The sequence below is a fragment of the mitochondrial genome of Anomaloglossus baeobatrachus (genome assembly GCF_048569485.1).
Source record: "Anomaloglossus baeobatrachus voucher AF2590 mitochondrion, complete genome".
NCBI classification, from domain to species: Eukaryota; Metazoa; Chordata; class Amphibia; order Anura; family Aromobatidae; genus Anomaloglossus; species Anomaloglossus baeobatrachus.
In genome coordinates this window covers 1-16,293 of record NC_030054.1, presented here as the reverse complement: position 1 = coordinate 16,293, position 16,293 = coordinate 1, and the positions used below count along the sequence as shown (strand labels likewise).

The following is a 16,293-nucleotide window of genomic DNA, read 5'->3' as shown; positions in this document are numbered from 1 at the left end:
AATTTGAAAGAAATATTCAATTTGAAAGTAAATTTTTGGGTAGTATAAATTTAATTGTTTGATGTAAGAGCCCCATGATGGTAATTATGCGAGTTTAATTATATGTATATGCTAGTATTTCACGGATACGTAATAGGTGCAGTTCAAAATGTAAAGTAATTATATAGTTGGATAATACTTGTAGTTAAATTTTATGAGGATCACGAGTTAGTTGAATAATTTAATTGTTTAATTGTTCTTATATGAAAGCTTTTGTGACGGCTGAGATGGCATAATAGTATAAATAGTAAGTACTTAATTCATTTATTTATAGCATTCTGAATTAAATTGGGCGGGATGTAATAAGGAATATTCAGGCTCTTAATTCAAAATGCGGGTTCTCCGTACGCTTATGTTGTTAAACATAGATGTTAAACCCGCCTTCGTGTGACATATATAGAAATACATTAAATTTTTTTGTTGTTATTAATTAAACTAGTTACTCTTAACATGTTAAATTATTAATGTTTATATGGTATAGATATGCTTATGCTAATGATATAAATGCTCTATTATATATGTAATGTATGATATCATTATTGATTAAGGTTAAAGATATGCTTATGGTAATGATATGAATGCTCTATTATACATAGAATGTATAATATCATTATTTATTAGGGYTAAAGATATGCTTATGGTAATAATATGAATGCTCTATTATACATAGAATGTATAATATCATTATTTATTAGGGCTAAAGATATGCTTATGGTAATAATATGAATGCTCTATTATACATAGAATATGTAATATTACCAGTGATTTAGGGCAAGATATGCTTATGGTAATAATATGAATGCTCTATTATACATAGAATGTATAATATCATCATTAATTAAGGGTAAATACAACTGCCATGAGTTAGTAAAGGTTAAGTAATTCTCCAGATTTCCCAGGGTGGGGATGAGGAGAATGAAGATGGCAAAATAGGAGACAGAGGCAAGCTGTCCGATAAGGATGAAAGGGTCTTCTACGGGTTGACCTCCAATTCAGGTTAGGATAAGTATGTTGGCTACTAGAATTCAAAATAAGATTTTAGTAAATGGTCGAAATGCTATGGCTCGTTGGTGGGAAGTGTGAAGGAAAGGGAGGAGAAAGAGAATAAGAATGGAGAATAAAAGGGCTAGTACTCCTCCCAATTTATTTGGGATGGAGCGAAGGATGGCGTATGCGAATAAGAAATATCATTCTGGTTTGATGTGGGGGGGGGTGACTAGCGGGTTGGCTGGGGTGAAGTTATCTGGGTCGCCTAGAAGGTTAGGGGAGAATGAAGATAGGGCAGCCAAGAGGGCTAGAAGGACGACGAAGCCTAAGGCATCTTTATATGAGAAGTAAGTGTGAAAGGGGACTTTGTCAGGGTTAGAATTAAGGCCCGTGGGGTTGGAGGAGCCGGTTTGGTGAAGGAAGAGAAGATGAAGGATTGAGGCGCCTGCAATTGCGAAAGGCAGAATAAAGTGAAATGTAAAAAATCGGGTGAGTGTGGCATTGTCAACGGAAAATCCACCTCAGATTCATTGGACTAGGTCAGAGCCAATGTAGGGTGCAGCAGAGAGGAGATTAGTAATAACTGTGGCGCCTCAGAAGGATATTTGTCCTCATGGCAGAACGTAGCCTACGAATGCAGTTGCTATCACTAAGAAAAACAGAATGACACCAATATTTCATGTTTCTTTGAAGAGGAAAGAGCCGTAGTATATGCCTCGGCCAATATGAAGATAAATGCAGATGAAAAAGAATGAGGCTCCGTTGGCGTGAGTGTTGCGCAGTAGTCATCCGTTGTTAACATCACGACAGATATGGGCCACGGAGGAGAAAGCTATAGAGGTGTCAGCGGTGTAATGTATGGCAAGGAAGAGGCCTGTGAGGATTTGGGCGATGAGACATAGGCCAAGGAGTGAGCCAAAATTTCATCATGCAGAGATATTAGCGGGGGAAGGGAGATCAATAAAGGAGTTATTGACAATTTTTAGGGCAGGGTGGGTTTTACGTAGAATGGGGGCCATTAGTTTTTATAGTTGAGTACAACGGTAGTTTTTCAGGTTACAGGCCTAGGTTAAAACCCTAGTAGAAATAAGATGAAGTTTTTTTTAGAGGCGTGATTAGTGGGAAGTTTGTTGGGGGTAGCTTCTAACCCTTCCCCATTTTATGCGGCTTTGGGGTTGGTTAGTTCGGCGGGGGCTGGGTGTTTAATTTTAATTTGGGGGGGAGTTTCTTTTTTGTCATTAGTCTTGTTTTTGGTATATTTGGGGGGGATGATGGTTGTGTTTGCTTACTCAGCAGCATTGGTTGCTGAGCCTTACCCGGAGGCTTGAGGAAGTCTTGGGGTTTTAATTTATTTGGTGGGGTATATGGTTTTAGTAAGCATTTGATGGGTTGTGGGGGGGAGTGAATGAGAGGTCGTCATAAAGAATAGTGAAGAGGCTTATGGAAGTGAATGATTTGGGGTTTCAGTAATGTTCTCGTGGGGGGGAGGGATGATGATAATTGGGGGGTGGGCTTTGTTATTAACTTTGTTTGCGGTATTGGAGGTAGTTTGGGGCCATTACGGGGGTTCCTTGCGAGCTGTAAGAGGATTAAGGAAATTGTCATGGAAATGACTAAAATTGACAGGTAAATTTTAATAAGGCCTTGTTGGACTTCTTGATTTTTTTTAATTGGGGGCAGTTGGGAGTAGGCTAAGCCTTTAGGTCCTATTTTTTCTAATCAAAGGGTATCAATTAGGTGAGAAGAATTGTATTGACCGAAGTTAAGGAAGAGGGCTGGGGCTAGTCGGTGAATGATAAGGGGGTAAAATGAAGTGTTAATTGACTTTGATAAATTTTGGGAGGGGGTTTTGGTTCATGAGATTTGGGCCAGGTCAAATGCGATCAAAAATCCTAGAAATGTGACTAATAGAGCTGTAATTTTTATGTAGGTGGGCATAGTTAAAGTTAGGGGGGATGAGGGGGTGAGGATTTGATTAATAATTAAGCCTGAAATAATGCTTCCAATAGCTAGGCGTTTAATGGGGTTTGTTGAAGTTGGGTAATTTTCGTTGATGTTGATTGAGGGGTTAAAACGTGGAAAATTTATAGAGGTAAAAAAGATTACTCGGAGACTGTAAACAGCAGTAAAGGAGGTGGCGATAATGGTAATAATTAGGGCTCAAGCATTGACGTTGGATGAGTTAATGGCTTCTACAATGGAGTCTTTAGAGAAAAATCCTGCCAAATAAGGGGTTCCTATCAGAGCGAGGCTCCCGATAGTGATGCAGGAGGTGGTAATTGGTAGAGATTTTTGTAATCCCCCTATTTTTCGAATATCTTGTTCATCATTTAAATTGTGAATGACGATTCCGGAGCATAGGAAGAGTATGGCTTTAAAGAAAGCATGGGTGGAAATATGGAAAAAGGCTAGGTGGGGGAGGTTAAGGCCGATTGCTACCACTATTAATCCTAATTGGCTTGATGTGGAGAAAGCAATAATTTTTTTGATGTCATTTTGAGTTAGGGCAGAGGTTGCGGCGAAAGCAGTAGAAATTGCGCCGAGGCAGAGACAAGTGGTTAGAGCGGTTTGGTTGTCTTTAATAATTGGGTGGATGCGGATAAGTAGGAAAACGCCGGCTACGACTATTGTGCTAGAGTGAAGTAAGGCAGAAACTGGTGTTGGGCCTTCTATGGCTGAGGCTAGTCAAGGGTGAAGTCCAAATTGGGCAGACTTGCTTGCAGCGGCGATGATGAAGGCAATAATAAGGGGAGTTGGGACGTTTATAGAGAAGATGAGATTGTAGTCAATGGAGTCAAAGTGAGAAATTAATCAGAAGATGGTAAATAGGAAGCCGATATCCCCAATTCGGTTGTAAAGTACGGCTTGTAGAGCGGCTGCCCCGGCGTTACTTCGTGTGAAGTACCAGCCAATAAGTAAATAAGATATAATCCCTACACCTTCTCACCCAATGAATAGAATAAGAAAGTTTCCGGCAGATACTAATAATAATATTGCCACGAGAAAAATAAGAAGATATTTAAAAAAAAGTTGAATCTTGGGGTCATTGTGTATATACCAGAGGGAATATTCAACGATGCTTCATGAGACTAACAGGGCGATTGGGACAAATAAGATTGTGTAGTGGTCTAATTGAATGGAAAAGTTAAGGGGGACTGATGCGATTACAAACCATTTTCATGATATCATGGTTGTTTGGAAATTTTCATTGATAAGAAGAAAGAGGGGTGGGATTGAAATAAAAAAAGCTGTTTTGATGGCGGATTTGGTGATTAAGTGAAGGAGGGGAGAAGTAGAAGAGAACAGAGGAATAAGAAGAGTTAATATGCTCAGGGAATAGCATGAGATGGCAATTAGAGGTAGATTCATAGCTTTAAGGGATTAAATTTGAACTTAAGCTGAGTTAGCCATGGAGTTGAACCATGGGAGCGAGGAATTAGCAGTTCTCGGTGTTCCTTACAAACTCGGTGAACAGGAAATAATTAGTTTCCATTCCTAGAGTCACAGACTAGAATTTTTGTTAAATTATGTTCACTAGTAGATTAGATTTGGTTTGAGGGAGATAAGGATGATTGGGATGATGTGGAGGGCTAGAAGAATGTGTTCTCGGGTTTGAATGGGGGTTAAGAATTTGGTGTGGGGGGGAAGATGCTCTCGTTGGGAGGATCAGTATAAGAAGAGGGAGTAAGATGTGGTGAAAATAATGCTTAGTCCGGTAATAATTAAAGTTAGGTTAGACCATTGGAAGAGGGATGTTAAAATTGAAAGCTCTCCAATAAAGTTAAGAGATGGGGGAAGGGCTAAGTTTAAGAGTGTTGCAGTTAATCATCAGGCAGCGGTTAGTGGAAAAATAATTTGACTTCCTTGAAGGAGGATTATTGTTCGGGAATTTGTGCGTTCATAAGATGTATTGGCAAGGCAGAAGAGGGCTGATGAGACTAGGCCGTGGGAGATTATTAAAATTATTGAGCCTACAATGCTTCATTCGGTTTTAATTATTGAGGCGGCAATTACTAAACCCATATGACTAACAGATGAAAAGGCAATGAGGGATTTTAAATCTGTTTGGCGAGAACATAGGATTGCTGATAAAAAAACTCCAAATAAGGAAAAGACAATTAAGGGGGGTGCCATAGTATTGAGGGAGTCTCCTATTACAAGACCTATTCGGAGGATGCCATAGCCACCCAGTTTTAGTAATGTTCCTGCTAGGATTATTGAGCCTGCAATTGGGGCTTCGACATGGGCTTTAGGAAGTCAAAGGTGAACCCCGTACAGTGGCATTTTAACAAGGAAGGCCAGAAAGCATGCTGCCCATCATGCAGGAGCAAAGGGGAGAGAGTAGAATTGTGAGGAAAGGTCTTTTAGTGTCGGGATAGATAATGTGCCGATATTTTCGTGAAAAAAAAGTAGGGCTGTCAGGAGGGCTATTGAACCAAAAAGAGTATAAAAAAGAAGATATGTGCCGGCTATTATGCGTTCTTTTTGGGCCCCTCAACGCGTAATAACAATTAGGGTTGGGATTATAGTAGCTTCAAATATAATAAAGAATAAGATTAGGTTGTTGGCTAGAAATGCTAGTAGGGTGGTGGATTGAAGCATAATGATAGTAAAGATGTAAGTTCGTTGACGTGAGATGGGTTCTTTGGAGATTTTACTTTGACTGGCCAGAAGAGTTGGGGCTGTTAGCCAGCAAGTTAGAATTAAAAGGGGGGATGAGATTTCGTCAATGAAAAAATAGGAGTTAGTTAATAAAAAAGTTTTATTAGTGTAAAACCAGGCTGTGGATATGGCGGCTAAGATTAAGGATAAGCTTGTAGTAGCTTCTCACAACCGCTTAGCAGGGAAAAGTCATGGGGAGAAAAGAAGAAGAATTAGGGGGAGAGAGATTGTTAACATTGAAGGAGGTTGAGAGAGTTTAAGTTATCTGAGCCGTGAGAGCGGGCAGTGGCGATTATTAAGGATAAGCCAAGTCCAGCCTCACAGGCTGATAATGTTAATATAATCACAGGGAATATACCTGAAGATATTATGGTTATTTTAGCAGTTCAGAGGGCTAGGCCTAAGTAAAGGGATAGCATTATTCCTTCCAGGCATAGAAGGGCGGAGAGGAGGTGAGTGCGATGGAAAGATAAACCGAGAAGGCCTAAAAAAAATGTGGTTGATAAAAGTCAGGGTTCGTGTGATGAGAGCATAAAAGAAGTGTTATGGGATTAAACCATAATCTGTTGAGTCGAAATCAACTGTCTTTTTAGACTAACACTTCATTCAGCTCATTCTAGGCCTCCTTGAAATCACTCATACATAAAGCCAAGTGTAAGAAGAAGAAGAATAATGAAGGCCCATGCGATAGAGACTAAGGGAAATGAAAATTGTGTTGCTCAGGGGGTTGGGAGGAGAAGGGCAATTTCTAGGTCGAAAAGAAGGAATAGGATGGCAATGAGAAAGAATCGTATTGAGTAAGGGAGTCGTGCGGACCCTAAAGGGTCGAAGCCACATTCATAGGGAGAAAGTTTTTCTGAGTCGGGCAGTATTTGAGGGAGTCAGAAGCTAACTAGAGCTAGGGCTAAAGCGATGATTAGGGCAATTGACGGGAATAGAATCACTATTTCTTCTTGGAGTTTAACCAAGATAAAATGATTGGAAGTCATTGGTATTAGTTATACTAAAGAAATATGAGCCTCATCAGTAAATTGAGACATATAAGAAAAGTCAGACGACGTCTACAAAGTGCCAATATCAGGCGGCAGCTTCAAAGCCGAAATGGTGCTGGGTTGTGAAATGGAAATTGATTTGGCGTAAAAGGCAGGTAAGAAGAAATAGGGAGCCGATGATTACATGAAGTCCATGAAATCCTGTGGCGACGAAAAAGGTGGAGCCGTAGATGCCATCAGCAATTGTGAAGGGGGCCTCATAGTATTCCAGGGCCTGAAGAATGGTGAAGTAGAGGCCTAAGATGATTGTAATAGTTAAAGATTGGATAGCTTCTTTACGATTCCCTTGTATGATGCTATGATGTGATCATGTTACTGAGACCCCAGAAGCTAATAGGACAGCGGTATTTAGTAAAGGAACTTCAAATGGATTAAGGGGGAAAATACCTGCAGGGGGTCAGCATTCTCCAGTTTCAAAAGAAGGGGCAAGGCTGGCGTTGTAAAAGGCTCAAAAGAATCCGATGAAAAAGAAAACTTCAGAGGTAATAAAGAGAATTATGCCGTAACGGAGGCCTTTCTGAACTGGAGAGGTATGATGGCCTTGGAAAGTCCCTTCTCGGACAATATCCCGTCATCATTGAAACATGGTTAAGAACATAAGTGAGAGGCCTAGAATTAAAATTCAAGTGGTGTTGAAGTGAAATCATATTGCTAACCCAGTGGTGAGCATGAATGCTGCTGTTGCGCCTGTAATAGGTCATGGGCTGGGGTCGACTATGTGAAAAGCATGTGTTTGGTGTGCCATTAGGTATTTTCTTGAAGATAGAGGCTTAGGAGTAAGATAAAGACGTAAGCTTGAATTATAGCGACAGCAATTTCTAAAATGGTTAATAAAAGTAGTGTAATAAAAGTTAGAGAAGATACGAGGGGGGAAGAAAAAAGTAGGGCTAGGGTGGCTGTAGAGATTAACTGGATTAATAGGTGGCCTGCAGTTAAGTTAGCTGTTAATCGAACACCTAGGGCTATTGGGCGAATAAAGAGGCTAATGGTTTCGATAATAATTAGGATGGGGATTAGGGGTGTTGGGGTTCCTTCTGGAAGGAAATGTCCTAGAGATGCAGTCGGTTGGTTACGAAAGCCAATAAGGACTGTGGCCAATCAGAATGGAATAGCCATGCCTAGGTTCATAGATAGTTGTGTGGTGGGGGTAAATGTGTATGGGAGTAGGCCTAAAAGGTTAATTGTAAGAAGAAAAGCCATCAAGGAGGTTAAAATTAAGGCCCATTTGTGCCCTAGAGGGCCGATTGGGCTGAAGATTTGTTTGGTGAATGTTTTAGAAAATCAGGTTTGAATGGCAATAAGACGGTTAGGTATTCAGCGGTTAGCGGGGGAGGGAAGTAGAAGTCAAGGAGAAATAGAAGCAACAAAGATCAAAGGGACTCCTAGAAGGTATGGTGAAGCAAATTGGCTAAAAAGATTTAAGGTCATGGTCAGGTTCAGGGATTATTATCATCTTTACGAGATGAGCTAGAGGGGTCGTTAAGGAAGGTAAATTTAGAGATTTTTAAAGTGGAGAAAATAAGAAAAATTGCTCATGAGGAAGATAAAACGAAAAATCATGGAGAGGGGTCCAGTTGGGGCATTCGTTAAGGGTGGGTGGAAGTCACCTGTCTTCAGCTTAAAAGGCTGTTGCTGTGTCCTGTAGCTTCTTAGCGAGGAGCTAACTGAAGCGGATGTCCAGTTTAAGAATTCTTTAATTGGAAGGGATTCAATTACAATGGGTATAAAGCTGTGATTGGCCCCGCAGATTTCTGAACATTGGCCGTAGTAAACCCCTGGACGTGAAATTAAAAATGAGGCTTGGTTTAGACGTCCGGGGATTGCATCGGTTTTAACTCCTAGTGTTGGGACTGCTCAGGAGTGAAGGACGTCTTCTGCTGTGATTAGCGTGCGGGTTGCTATGCCGATTGGAGTAGTCATACGGTTATCAACTTCTAGCAGGCGGAATTGTCCGGGGAGGAGATCTTTAGTAGGAGTTATGTAAGAGTCGAAGCTTAAATCAGCAAAGTCTGAGTATTCGTAGCTTCAATACCATTGGTGGCCAATAGTCTTTACAGTAATATCAGGGTTGTTGATTTCGTCCATAAGGTAAAGAATGCGAAGAGATGGGAGAGCAATAACGATTAGAATAATTGCAGGCATAATGGTTCACACTATTTCGATTTCTTGGGCATCAATGGTGTTGGTGTTTGATAGTTTAGTAGTTATTAAAGTGGAAATAATGTATAGAACTAGGGCGCTGATTAAAAAAACTGCTATTAAAGCGTGGTCATGGAAATGCAGAAGTTCTTCTATAATTGGAGACGCTGCGTCTTGAAAGCCAAGTTGTAGGGGGTGGGCCATAGAGAAGTATGGGGATTTAACCCATTACTCTACCTTGACAAAGTAGTGCTATAAATTAACTAAATTCTCAAAGAAAATGACAGAGTGGTTATGTGTCTGGCTTGAAACCAGAAGATGGGGGTTCGATTCCCTCTTTTCTCGACCTAGTAGTTTGAGAAAAAGTGGCTTCTTCAAATGTGTGGTAGGGAGGGGGGGAACCATAAAGTCACTCTACGTTGGTTGGGGCTAGTTCTGCGGATGTAAATAAACGTTTGGATGAAAAAGCTTCTCAAATAATAAATATTATTAAAATAACGGCAACCAGGGAGATTAGAGAGCCTACTGACGAGACTGTATTTCACAGGGTGTAAGCGTCTGGGTAATCTGAGTAACGTCGTGGCATTCCTGCTAGGCCTAGGAAGTGTTGAGGAAAGAAAGTTAGGTTTACGCCGGCAAATATTACGCCAAAATGAGTTTTGGTTCAGGCTGTGTGAAGGGTGTACCCAGTGAAAAGGGGGAATCAGTGAACAAAGCCTGCTATGATGGCAAAAACTGCTCCTATGGAAAGGACATAGTGGAAATGTGCTACAACATAATAAGTGTCGTGAAGAACAATGTCAAGGGATGAGTTGGCAAGGACAATTCCGGTTAGTCCTCCAACAGTAAATAAGAAAATGAAGCCGAGGGCTCAAAGCATGGCAGCGTCCCATTTGATAACGCCGCCATGTATCGTAGCGAGTCAGCTGAATACTTTAACGCCTGTGGGAATAGCAATAATTATAGTGGCGGATGTAAAGTAGGCTCGAGTGTCAACATTCAAGTCAGTGGTAAATATGTGGTGGGCTCAGACGATAAAACCTAGGAGGCCAATTGATATTATAGCTCATACTATGCCTATGTACCCGAAAGGTTCCTTTTTGCTTGAGTAAAATGTTACAACATGGGAAATGATGCCAAATCCGGGCAAGATTAGAATGTAGACTTCTGGGTGGCCAAAAAATCAAAATAAGTGTTGGTAGAGAACAGGGTCTCCACCTCCTGCAGGGTCAAAGAAGGTGGTATTCAAATTACGATCGGTCAGAAGTATAGTAATGCCGGCAGCCAGGACTGGGAGGGAGAGAAGAAGGAGAATGGCTGTAATTAAAACAGATCAGACGAAAAGAGGGGTTTGGTATTGAGTTAATGAGGGGGGTTTTATATTTAGGGTGGTGGTGATGAAGTTAATTGCGCCGAGAATTGATGAGACCCCGGCCAAATGTAAAGAAAAAATGGTTAAGTCAACTGATGGGCCGGCATGAGCTAAGTTTCCTGCAAGAGGGGGATAGACTGTTCAGCCTGTTCCTGCCCCAGCTTCGACGCCTGCTGATGCTAACAAGAGAAGGAAGGAGGGTGGAAGCAGTCAAAAGCTTATGTTATTTATTCGGGGAAATGCCATATCAGGGGCTCCGATTATAAGGGGGACTAATCAGTTTCCAAAGCCCCCGATTAAGATGGGTATGACTATAAAGAAAATTATCACAAATGCATGAGCAGTAACGATTACATTGTAGATCTGGTCATCCCCTAAGAGTGAGCCAGGCTGGCTAAGTTCAGCTCGGATAAGGAGACTCAGGGCAGTTCCCACTATTCCGGCCCATGCGCCGAAAACCAAGTATAAGGTTCCGATATCTTTATGGTTGGTGGAGAATAATCATCGGGTAATTATCACAGGTAAGATGGCCGAGAGTTAGGCAGCGGGTTGTAGCCCCGAGCAGAGAGGTTTAAGTCCTTTTTTTACCAGGCCTTGGAGTGTTACACGCAGGATTGCAACCCCTGAAAAGCAGAGAAGTTCTGCCGGGGCTTCTCCCGTTTTTCCACAACGGGAGAAGTAGAATAAAGCTCGCTGGATAGAGTGTTTAGCTGTTAACTAAAATGTTACGGGATCAAGGCCCGTTATTCTAGGAGACTTTATCTTAATAAAAGTATTTGAGTTGCATTCAAAAGATGGGGGTTGATGTCCTCCAGGTCTTACAGAAACTAGAAGAGTTTAACTTCTAATGAAAGCTTTGAAGGCTCTTAGTTTAATTTAACTTAAGTTTCTTAAATGAACAAGAATAGTGATGGGGAGGAAGGGAGGAGGCATAGTGTTAGTAGGAGTGGGGTTGATAGGTTGTTTTTTTTTTTAAGTAGTCAGAGTGAGGAAGAGAAGGATGGGTTTGGGGCGAGCGTGAGGGAGATAATGTATGTGAGGCGGAGATAAAAAAATAGGCTAAGGAGGGTTGATATTAAGAGGAGGAAAGCAAATAGTATTAGATTTTGTTTAATAAGCTCTTGGGCAATAAGTCATTTGGGTAAGAAGCCTGTGAGAGGGGGGAGGCCACTGAGGGAAAGGAGGGAAAGAAGGGAGAGTGCAGTTAGGATTGGAATTTTAGGTCATGATGTTGTTAGTTGCATTATATTTGTGGAACTTATAGATAAAAGTACAAAAAATAAGGTGGAAGTTATAATGATGTACAGGGTAAAATTAATAAGGTAAAGTTCTGGGGAGAGTTTTAAAATGGCGACTATTCAACCTAAGTGGGCGATAGAGGAGAATGCTAAAATTTTTCGGACTTGGGTTTGGTTAATTCCCCCCCATCCCCCAATTAGGGCAGAAATTAAGCCCAAGAGTATTATTAAGTTTAGGTTCAGGGATTGTGAAAGCTGGAGAAAAAGGGCTATGGGGGCTAATTTTTGTCATGTTGAAAGAATTAATCCTGTTTGAAGAGTAAGTCCTTGCAGGACTTCAGGAAGTCAAAAGTGAAAGGGGGCTACTCCTAGTTTAGTGAGGATAGCAATAGATACTAATGTGGTTGAGAATGGGTTAATAAGATTATTAATGGTTCATTCGCCAGTGAGTCAGGCATTAAGGGTGCATGCGAATAAGATTAATGCTGAGGCTGCAGCTTGGGTTAAAAAGTATTTTGTTGCGGCTTCAATCGATCGTGGATGGGGAAACTTAGTTATTAGGGGAATAATAGCTAAGGTGTTGATTTCTAGACCGATTCAGGCGAGGAGCCAGTGAAAGCTAGCTAGGGTTGTGATGGTGCCAATAGCGAGGCTGGAAATAATAATTGATAAGGCATAGGGGTTAATTAGTAAAGGAGGGGGTTTAACCAACATGTTTGGGGTATGGGCCCAAAAGCTTGTTTAGCTGACTTTACTAGAAAGTAGTAAAATGGGATTACAGAGAGTTTTGATCTCTCAGTTATAGGTTCAACTCCTGTTTTTCTAAAGGAAACGAGGGGGTTTTAACCCCTATAGTTCTCCCTATCAAGGAGGTCCTTAGTTTTCAGGCACGTATCCATAAGATGGGGGGGGTGAATAAAAAAATAATGGGGAAAGTAATAAATCAGATGGTGAGAGCAAGGGTTAGGGGGAGAAAATTCTTTCAGACTAAGTGCATAAGCTGGTCGTAACGGAATCGGGGGTAGGAGGCTCGAACTCATAAAAAGATTATAGAGAGAAGTGCGGCTTTTGTAATAAGGATGATGGTGGTAGAGGGGAGGTTAAATAAAATTGAAGACCCCAAGAAGATAATTGAGGAGATTGTATTTATTATTAAGATGTTGGCATACTCTGCTAAGAAAAATAATGCGAAGGGGCCGCCTGCGTATTCGACGTTGAACCCGGAAACTAATTCAGATTCTCCTTCAGTTAAATCAAAGGGGGCGCGATTAGTTTCAGCTAGGGTTGAAATGAATCATATAAAAGCTAGAGGTCATGTGGGGATAATAAATCATATTGTTTCTTGGGAGATGTTGAAGTTTTGAAGTGTAAAGTTTCCTGACAAAAGGATAATGCAAAGAAGGATGAGGGCTAGTGTAACTTCATAGGAAATAGTTTGGGCTACTGCTCGAAGAGCGCCAATCAGGGCGTATTTGGAGTTAGATGCTCAACCTGAGCCTAGGATAGAGTAGACCGTTAAACTAGATAGGGCCAGAATAAATAGGATTCCTAGGTTTATTTCTGAATATGGAAGGGGTATGGGTAATGGGGCTCAAATAATTATAGCAAGTGTAAAAGCGAGAATAGGGGTAAGGAGAAATAGGGTTTGGGAGGCGGTAGCTGGTCGGATCGGCTCTTTAATAAACAATTTGACGCCGTCAGCGATTGGTTGGAGAAGTCCTGTGGGGCCAACAATATTAGGGCCTTTACGGTGTTGTATGTAGCCGAGTACCTTTCGTTCAATTAAAGTTAGAAATGCAACTGCCAAAAGAATAGGAATTATAAAGCAAAGGGGTTGGATGAAGATTAATGGGTTCAAAGCTAACGAGAAGATTTGAACTTCTGTGAAAAGGGCTTAGATCTTTAGCAAAACCAGGTTATGCTACGTTAGCTTGATTTTTATCTAAAATATCGTGGCAGGTTTTTGATTATTGAGTTGGAGGCATAAATATGCAAAATAGATGGCTTGCGTAATGGTATAGGCCATGTTTTTTCGGTCCTTTCGTACTAGAAGAAACTCTTTATAGATAGAAACTGACCTGGATTGCTCCGGTCTGAACTCAGATCACGTAGGGTTTTAATCGTTGAACAAACGAACCGTTAGTAGCGGCTGCACCACTAGGATACCCTGATCCAACATCGAGGTCGTAAACCCATTTGTCGATAAGAGCTCTTGAAATGGATTGCGCTGTTATCCCTAGGGTAACTTGGTTCGTTGATCAATTTATTGGGTCAATAAAGGTTAATGTGTTAATACATAAAGATGTAGCTTTTTGTTTAGAGATGTCTCTTTCGTCGTGGAGGTTAGTTTTTTCTCCGTGGTCACCCCAACCTAAAACTAGAAACAAAATGTGAGGTTAAATGTTGGCAGGTGAGGGGAGGATATACAAGTGTTTCAGTTGTTTGAAGCTCCATAGGGTCTTCTCGTCTTATATGTTTATCCCCGCTTCTTCACGGGGAGATTAGTTTAACTGATTAGAAAAAGGAGACAGTATAGCTTTCGTGGGGCCATTCATACTAGTCTTCATTTAAAGGACAAGTGATTACGCTACCTTCGCACGGTTAGGATACCGCGGCCGTTGAACAATGTCACTGGGCAGGTTGGACCTCTTATGGTTTAATCAAGAGGCGATGTTTTTGGTAAACAGGCGAAGCTAATGTTTGCCGAGTTCCTTCTTTTTCTTTGAATCTTTCTTGTAATGTTCTTGTGTTAGGTTAACGTTGGTAAAAATAGGTTTTTCTTGAGGTGTTGCTATTTAGTGGTTAGAAACGTTAAGTATCAATGGGGTGTCCTAAATGATTTACAGGTACATTAAAGAGAAGGTCTGCTTCTTGTTACTAGTTTTAACATAAAATTTTCTATAAGATATAGAATTGCTTTTTAGTGGAGAGGGGTTGGAAAATGTTTTAGGAATTAGGTCTAAAAATGGATAAGCTTTGACGCTTTTGTCAAAGATGGCTGCTTTTAAGCCTACTTGGGCACATTAAGACTGGATAACCCAATGGTTGAGGTTGTGTCCTTTTTCAAATAGGCTGAACCTTATTTGAATAACTTCAAAGTAATAATTTCTTAGTATTAAAGTGAGCTTTGAGAGGAACTAAAATTCTTTTTAAAAGCAACCAGCTATCACTAAGCTCGTTTGGTCTGTCACCGCTATTATAAGATCTTCCCACTCTTTTGCAACAGAGACGGGTTGGCTCGTTAAGCTGTCTTAAAATAGCTCGCTTAGGTTCGGGGGGTTAGACTGTAAATCTTTGTGCCTAGTTAGACTAGTTAAACCATGATGCAAAAGGTACGAGAGGAAAACTCTACTTCTTAATGCTTAAGGTTTATTTCATTATTATTTCATCTTTCCCTTGCGGTACTGATTGTAATGCTCCGGAAAAAATTTTTTTATCGCCTTATACTAAATTGTTAAAATGTTTTGATTTAGGTTGGAAATTAAGGATTTTGTATAAATTGGGGTGGGGCTAGAAGTTGGGCTCAGAATAATTTGGTTTGCACAAATATAGCTTCGGTGTAAGCGAGGTACTTTAAGTTAAGTTATATTCTGTATCCAAGCACACCTTCCGGTATACTTACCATGTTACGACTTACCTCTTCTATAAAGCTGAAGTAGTTAAAAACTGTTTAATAGCAGTAGAGGAGGGTGACGGGCGGTGTGTACACACCCCAGTGCCGGGTTTAAAAGGAACTTTCTGATCTCCTTTTACTACTAAATCCGCCTTCCGACTAGTTTTCATAAAGTCTTTCGTGTGGTCTAAGTTAGAAAATGTAGCCCATCTCTTTCCATAATATAAGTTGCACCTTGACCTGACGTTTAGTTGTAAAACATTAAGCTCACTAACGCTCACGTGGTAAGCTGACGACGGAGGTATACAGGCTGAAATAGCAAAATATGGTGAGGTTAAACGGGGGTTATCGATTATAGGACAGGCTCCTCTAGGGGGATATGGGGTACCGTCAAGTCCTTTGGGTTTTAAGCTTGGCTCGTAGTTCCCGGGCGATGTGGGTGTAGTTAAAAGTTTACGACTGAGCATAGTGGGGTATCTAATCCCAGTTTGTTTCTCAGTTGTCGTGAGTTCAAGTGAGGGAAAATTGGAATAACTTTCGTTTCAGGTCTTCTTAGGTAGCAGGCGTGTCACAGCTTAATTTTAGTTGGACTCCAAAAATTTAAATCTTTAATCACGCTTTACGCCGATAGAAATCAATTTGAGCTTCTGGTATAACCGCGGCGGCTGGCACCAGATTGGCCGGCTCTGGATAATTTAACTGAGTCAAGCTGTCGCTTATGCTCAATGTTTATCACTGCTGAGGGCCCTTGTGGGTGTGGCGAGGCTAGGTGTTTTGGGCAAGGAGGTTGTGCCTGATACCAGCTCCTATTCCCTAGTGGGGTTATTAGGGCGTTTTCACAGGGGTGCGGAGACTTGCATGTGTATATTAAATAAGAATTGATTCCAAGGCTAGGACCAAACCTTTTGTGTTAGGAGGGCTTTTTAGGGCCCATCTTGGCATTTTCAGTGCCATGCTTTATATTAAGCTATCTAAACAAGATATAATTTAAGCAGAATATTAGCTTTGGGGGTTAATTGTGGAGGTTAGATTCCTTCTATCTTGAGCTCTAAGAAATTTTTGAGTTTTCAATCTTTGGTTTACAAGACCAATGCTTTGAAGTTAAGCTATTAGGGCCGAGCTTTTACTTGGATTTGCACCAAGAAATGCTGGATCCTAAAACCAGGGGAAAGCTGATTTTCCTTTAAAAGC

General features: G+C 40.9%; 13 protein-coding genes and 24 non-coding genes across 37 annotated transcripts, besides 2 other annotated features; 9 read left to right on the top strand and 28 right to left on the bottom strand. All coding sequences in view use genetic code 2, as the record gives it.

Annotated features, from left to right (window-relative positions):
• Positions 1–901: part of a D loop that runs on past the window's edge.
• CYTB (cytochrome b) lies at positions 902–2,045 on the bottom strand. Its single transcript has one exon. A coding segment is annotated over exon 1 (1,144 nt).
• Positions 2,046–2,047: 2 nt separating this feature from the next.
• On the top strand, positions 2,048–2,115 carry A7F30_gt22. The gene has a single exon. It is a non-coding gene; the product is annotated as a tRNA-Glu (tRNA).
• Positions 2,116–2,117: 2 nt separating this feature from the next.
• Positions 2,118–2,612, top strand: ND6 (NADH dehydrogenase subunit 6). The gene has a single exon. The coding sequence runs from the start codon at positions 2,118–2,120 to the stop codon at positions 2,610–2,612; it is 495 nt and encodes a 164-aa protein (YP_009251201.1).
• On the bottom strand, positions 2,596–4,395 carry ND5 (NADH dehydrogenase subunit 5). The gene has a single exon. The coding sequence runs from the start codon at positions 4,393–4,395 to the stop codon at positions 2,596–2,598; it is 1,800 nt and encodes a 599-aa protein (YP_009251200.1).
• A 30-nt stretch (positions 4,396–4,425) lies between these two features.
• On the bottom strand, positions 4,426–4,492 carry A7F30_gt21. The gene has a single exon. It is a non-coding gene; the product is annotated as a tRNA-Ser (tRNA).
• Positions 4,493–4,561, bottom strand: A7F30_gt20. Its single transcript has one exon. It is a non-coding gene; the product is annotated as a tRNA-His (tRNA).
• On the bottom strand, positions 4,562–5,925 carry ND4 (NADH dehydrogenase subunit 4). Its single transcript has one exon. A coding segment is annotated over exon 1 (1,364 nt).
• Positions 5,919–6,221, bottom strand: ND4L (NADH dehydrogenase subunit 4L). The gene has a single exon. The coding sequence runs from the start codon at positions 6,219–6,221 to the stop codon at positions 5,919–5,921; it is 303 nt and encodes a 100-aa protein (YP_009251198.1).
• A 3-nt stretch (positions 6,222–6,224) lies between these two features.
• On the bottom strand, positions 6,225–6,292 carry A7F30_gt19. The gene has a single exon. It is a non-coding gene; the product is annotated as a tRNA-Arg (tRNA).
• ND3 (NADH dehydrogenase subunit 3) lies at positions 6,293–6,632 on the bottom strand. The gene has a single exon. A coding segment is annotated over exon 1 (340 nt).
• Positions 6,633–6,701, bottom strand: A7F30_gt18. The gene has a single exon. It is a non-coding gene; the product is annotated as a tRNA-Gly (tRNA).
• Positions 6,702–7,485, bottom strand: COX3 (cytochrome c oxidase subunit III). Its single transcript has one exon. A coding segment is annotated over exon 1 (784 nt).
• Positions 7,485–8,168, bottom strand: ATP6 (ATP synthase F0 subunit 6). The gene has a single exon. It carries the CDS (start codon positions 8,166–8,168, stop codon positions 7,485–7,487), a length of 684 nt encoding a protein of 227 aa, YP_009251195.1.
• ATP8 (ATP synthase F0 subunit 8) lies at positions 8,159–8,323 on the bottom strand. Its single transcript has one exon. The coding sequence runs from the start codon at positions 8,321–8,323 to the stop codon at positions 8,159–8,161; it is 165 nt and encodes a 54-aa protein (YP_009251194.1).
• Positions 8,324–8,395, bottom strand: A7F30_gt17. Its single transcript has one exon. It is a non-coding gene; the product is annotated as a tRNA-Lys (tRNA).
• COX2 (cytochrome c oxidase subunit II) lies at positions 8,396–9,083 on the bottom strand. Its single transcript has one exon. A coding segment is annotated over exon 1 (688 nt).
• Positions 9,084–9,152, bottom strand: A7F30_gt16. The gene has a single exon. It is a non-coding gene; the product is annotated as a tRNA-Asp (tRNA).
• A 1-nt stretch (position 9,153) lies between these two features.
• A7F30_gt15 lies at positions 9,154–9,224 on the top strand. Its single transcript has one exon. It is a non-coding gene; the product is annotated as a tRNA-Ser (tRNA).
• A 1-nt stretch (position 9,225) lies between these two features.
• Positions 9,226–10,770, bottom strand: COX1 (cytochrome c oxidase subunit I). The gene has a single exon. It carries the CDS (start codon positions 10,768–10,770, stop codon positions 9,226–9,228), a length of 1,545 nt encoding a protein of 514 aa, YP_009251192.1.
• A 1-nt stretch (position 10,771) lies between these two features.
• On the top strand, positions 10,772–10,841 carry A7F30_gt14. The gene has a single exon. It is a non-coding gene; the product is annotated as a tRNA-Tyr (tRNA).
• On the top strand, positions 10,842–10,904 carry A7F30_gt13. The gene has a single exon. It is a non-coding gene; the product is annotated as a tRNA-Cys (tRNA).
• Positions 10,902–10,930: an origin of replication.
• Positions 10,931–11,003, top strand: A7F30_gt12. Its single transcript has one exon. It is a non-coding gene; the product is annotated as a tRNA-Asn (tRNA).
• A7F30_gt11 lies at positions 11,004–11,072 on the top strand. Its single transcript has one exon. It is a non-coding gene; the product is annotated as a tRNA-Ala (tRNA).
• On the bottom strand, positions 11,073–11,142 carry A7F30_gt10. Its single transcript has one exon. It is a non-coding gene; the product is annotated as a tRNA-Trp (tRNA).
• Positions 11,143–12,176, bottom strand: ND2 (NADH dehydrogenase subunit 2). Its single transcript has one exon. A coding segment is annotated over exon 1 (1,034 nt).
• On the bottom strand, positions 12,177–12,245 carry A7F30_gt09. The gene has a single exon. It is a non-coding gene; the product is annotated as a tRNA-Met (tRNA).
• On the top strand, positions 12,245–12,315 carry A7F30_gt08. The gene has a single exon. It is a non-coding gene; the product is annotated as a tRNA-Gln (tRNA).
• A7F30_gt07 lies at positions 12,316–12,386 on the bottom strand. The gene has a single exon. It is a non-coding gene; the product is annotated as a tRNA-Ile (tRNA).
• ND1 (NADH dehydrogenase subunit 1) lies at positions 12,387–13,362 on the bottom strand. Its single transcript has one exon. A coding segment is annotated over exon 1 (976 nt).
• On the bottom strand, positions 13,348–13,420 carry A7F30_gt06. Its single transcript has one exon. It is a non-coding gene; the product is annotated as a tRNA-Leu (tRNA).
• Position 13,421: 1 nt separating this feature from the next.
• On the bottom strand, positions 13,422–15,012 carry A7F30_gr01. Its single transcript has one exon. It is a non-coding gene; the product is annotated as a 16S ribosomal RNA (ribosomal RNA).
• A7F30_gt05 lies at positions 15,013–15,082 on the bottom strand. The gene has a single exon. It is a non-coding gene; the product is annotated as a tRNA-Val (tRNA).
• A7F30_gr02 lies at positions 15,080–16,009 on the bottom strand. The gene has a single exon. It is a non-coding gene; the product is annotated as a 12S ribosomal RNA (ribosomal RNA).
• A 1-nt stretch (position 16,010) lies between these two features.
• A7F30_gt04 lies at positions 16,011–16,079 on the bottom strand. The gene has a single exon. It is a non-coding gene; the product is annotated as a tRNA-Phe (tRNA).
• On the top strand, positions 16,079–16,147 carry A7F30_gt03. The gene has a single exon. It is a non-coding gene; the product is annotated as a tRNA-Pro (tRNA).
• On the bottom strand, positions 16,147–16,218 carry A7F30_gt02. Its single transcript has one exon. It is a non-coding gene; the product is annotated as a tRNA-Thr (tRNA).
• Positions 16,219–16,220: 2 nt separating this feature from the next.
• On the bottom strand, positions 16,221–16,293 carry A7F30_gt01. Its single transcript has one exon. It is a non-coding gene; the product is annotated as a tRNA-Leu (tRNA).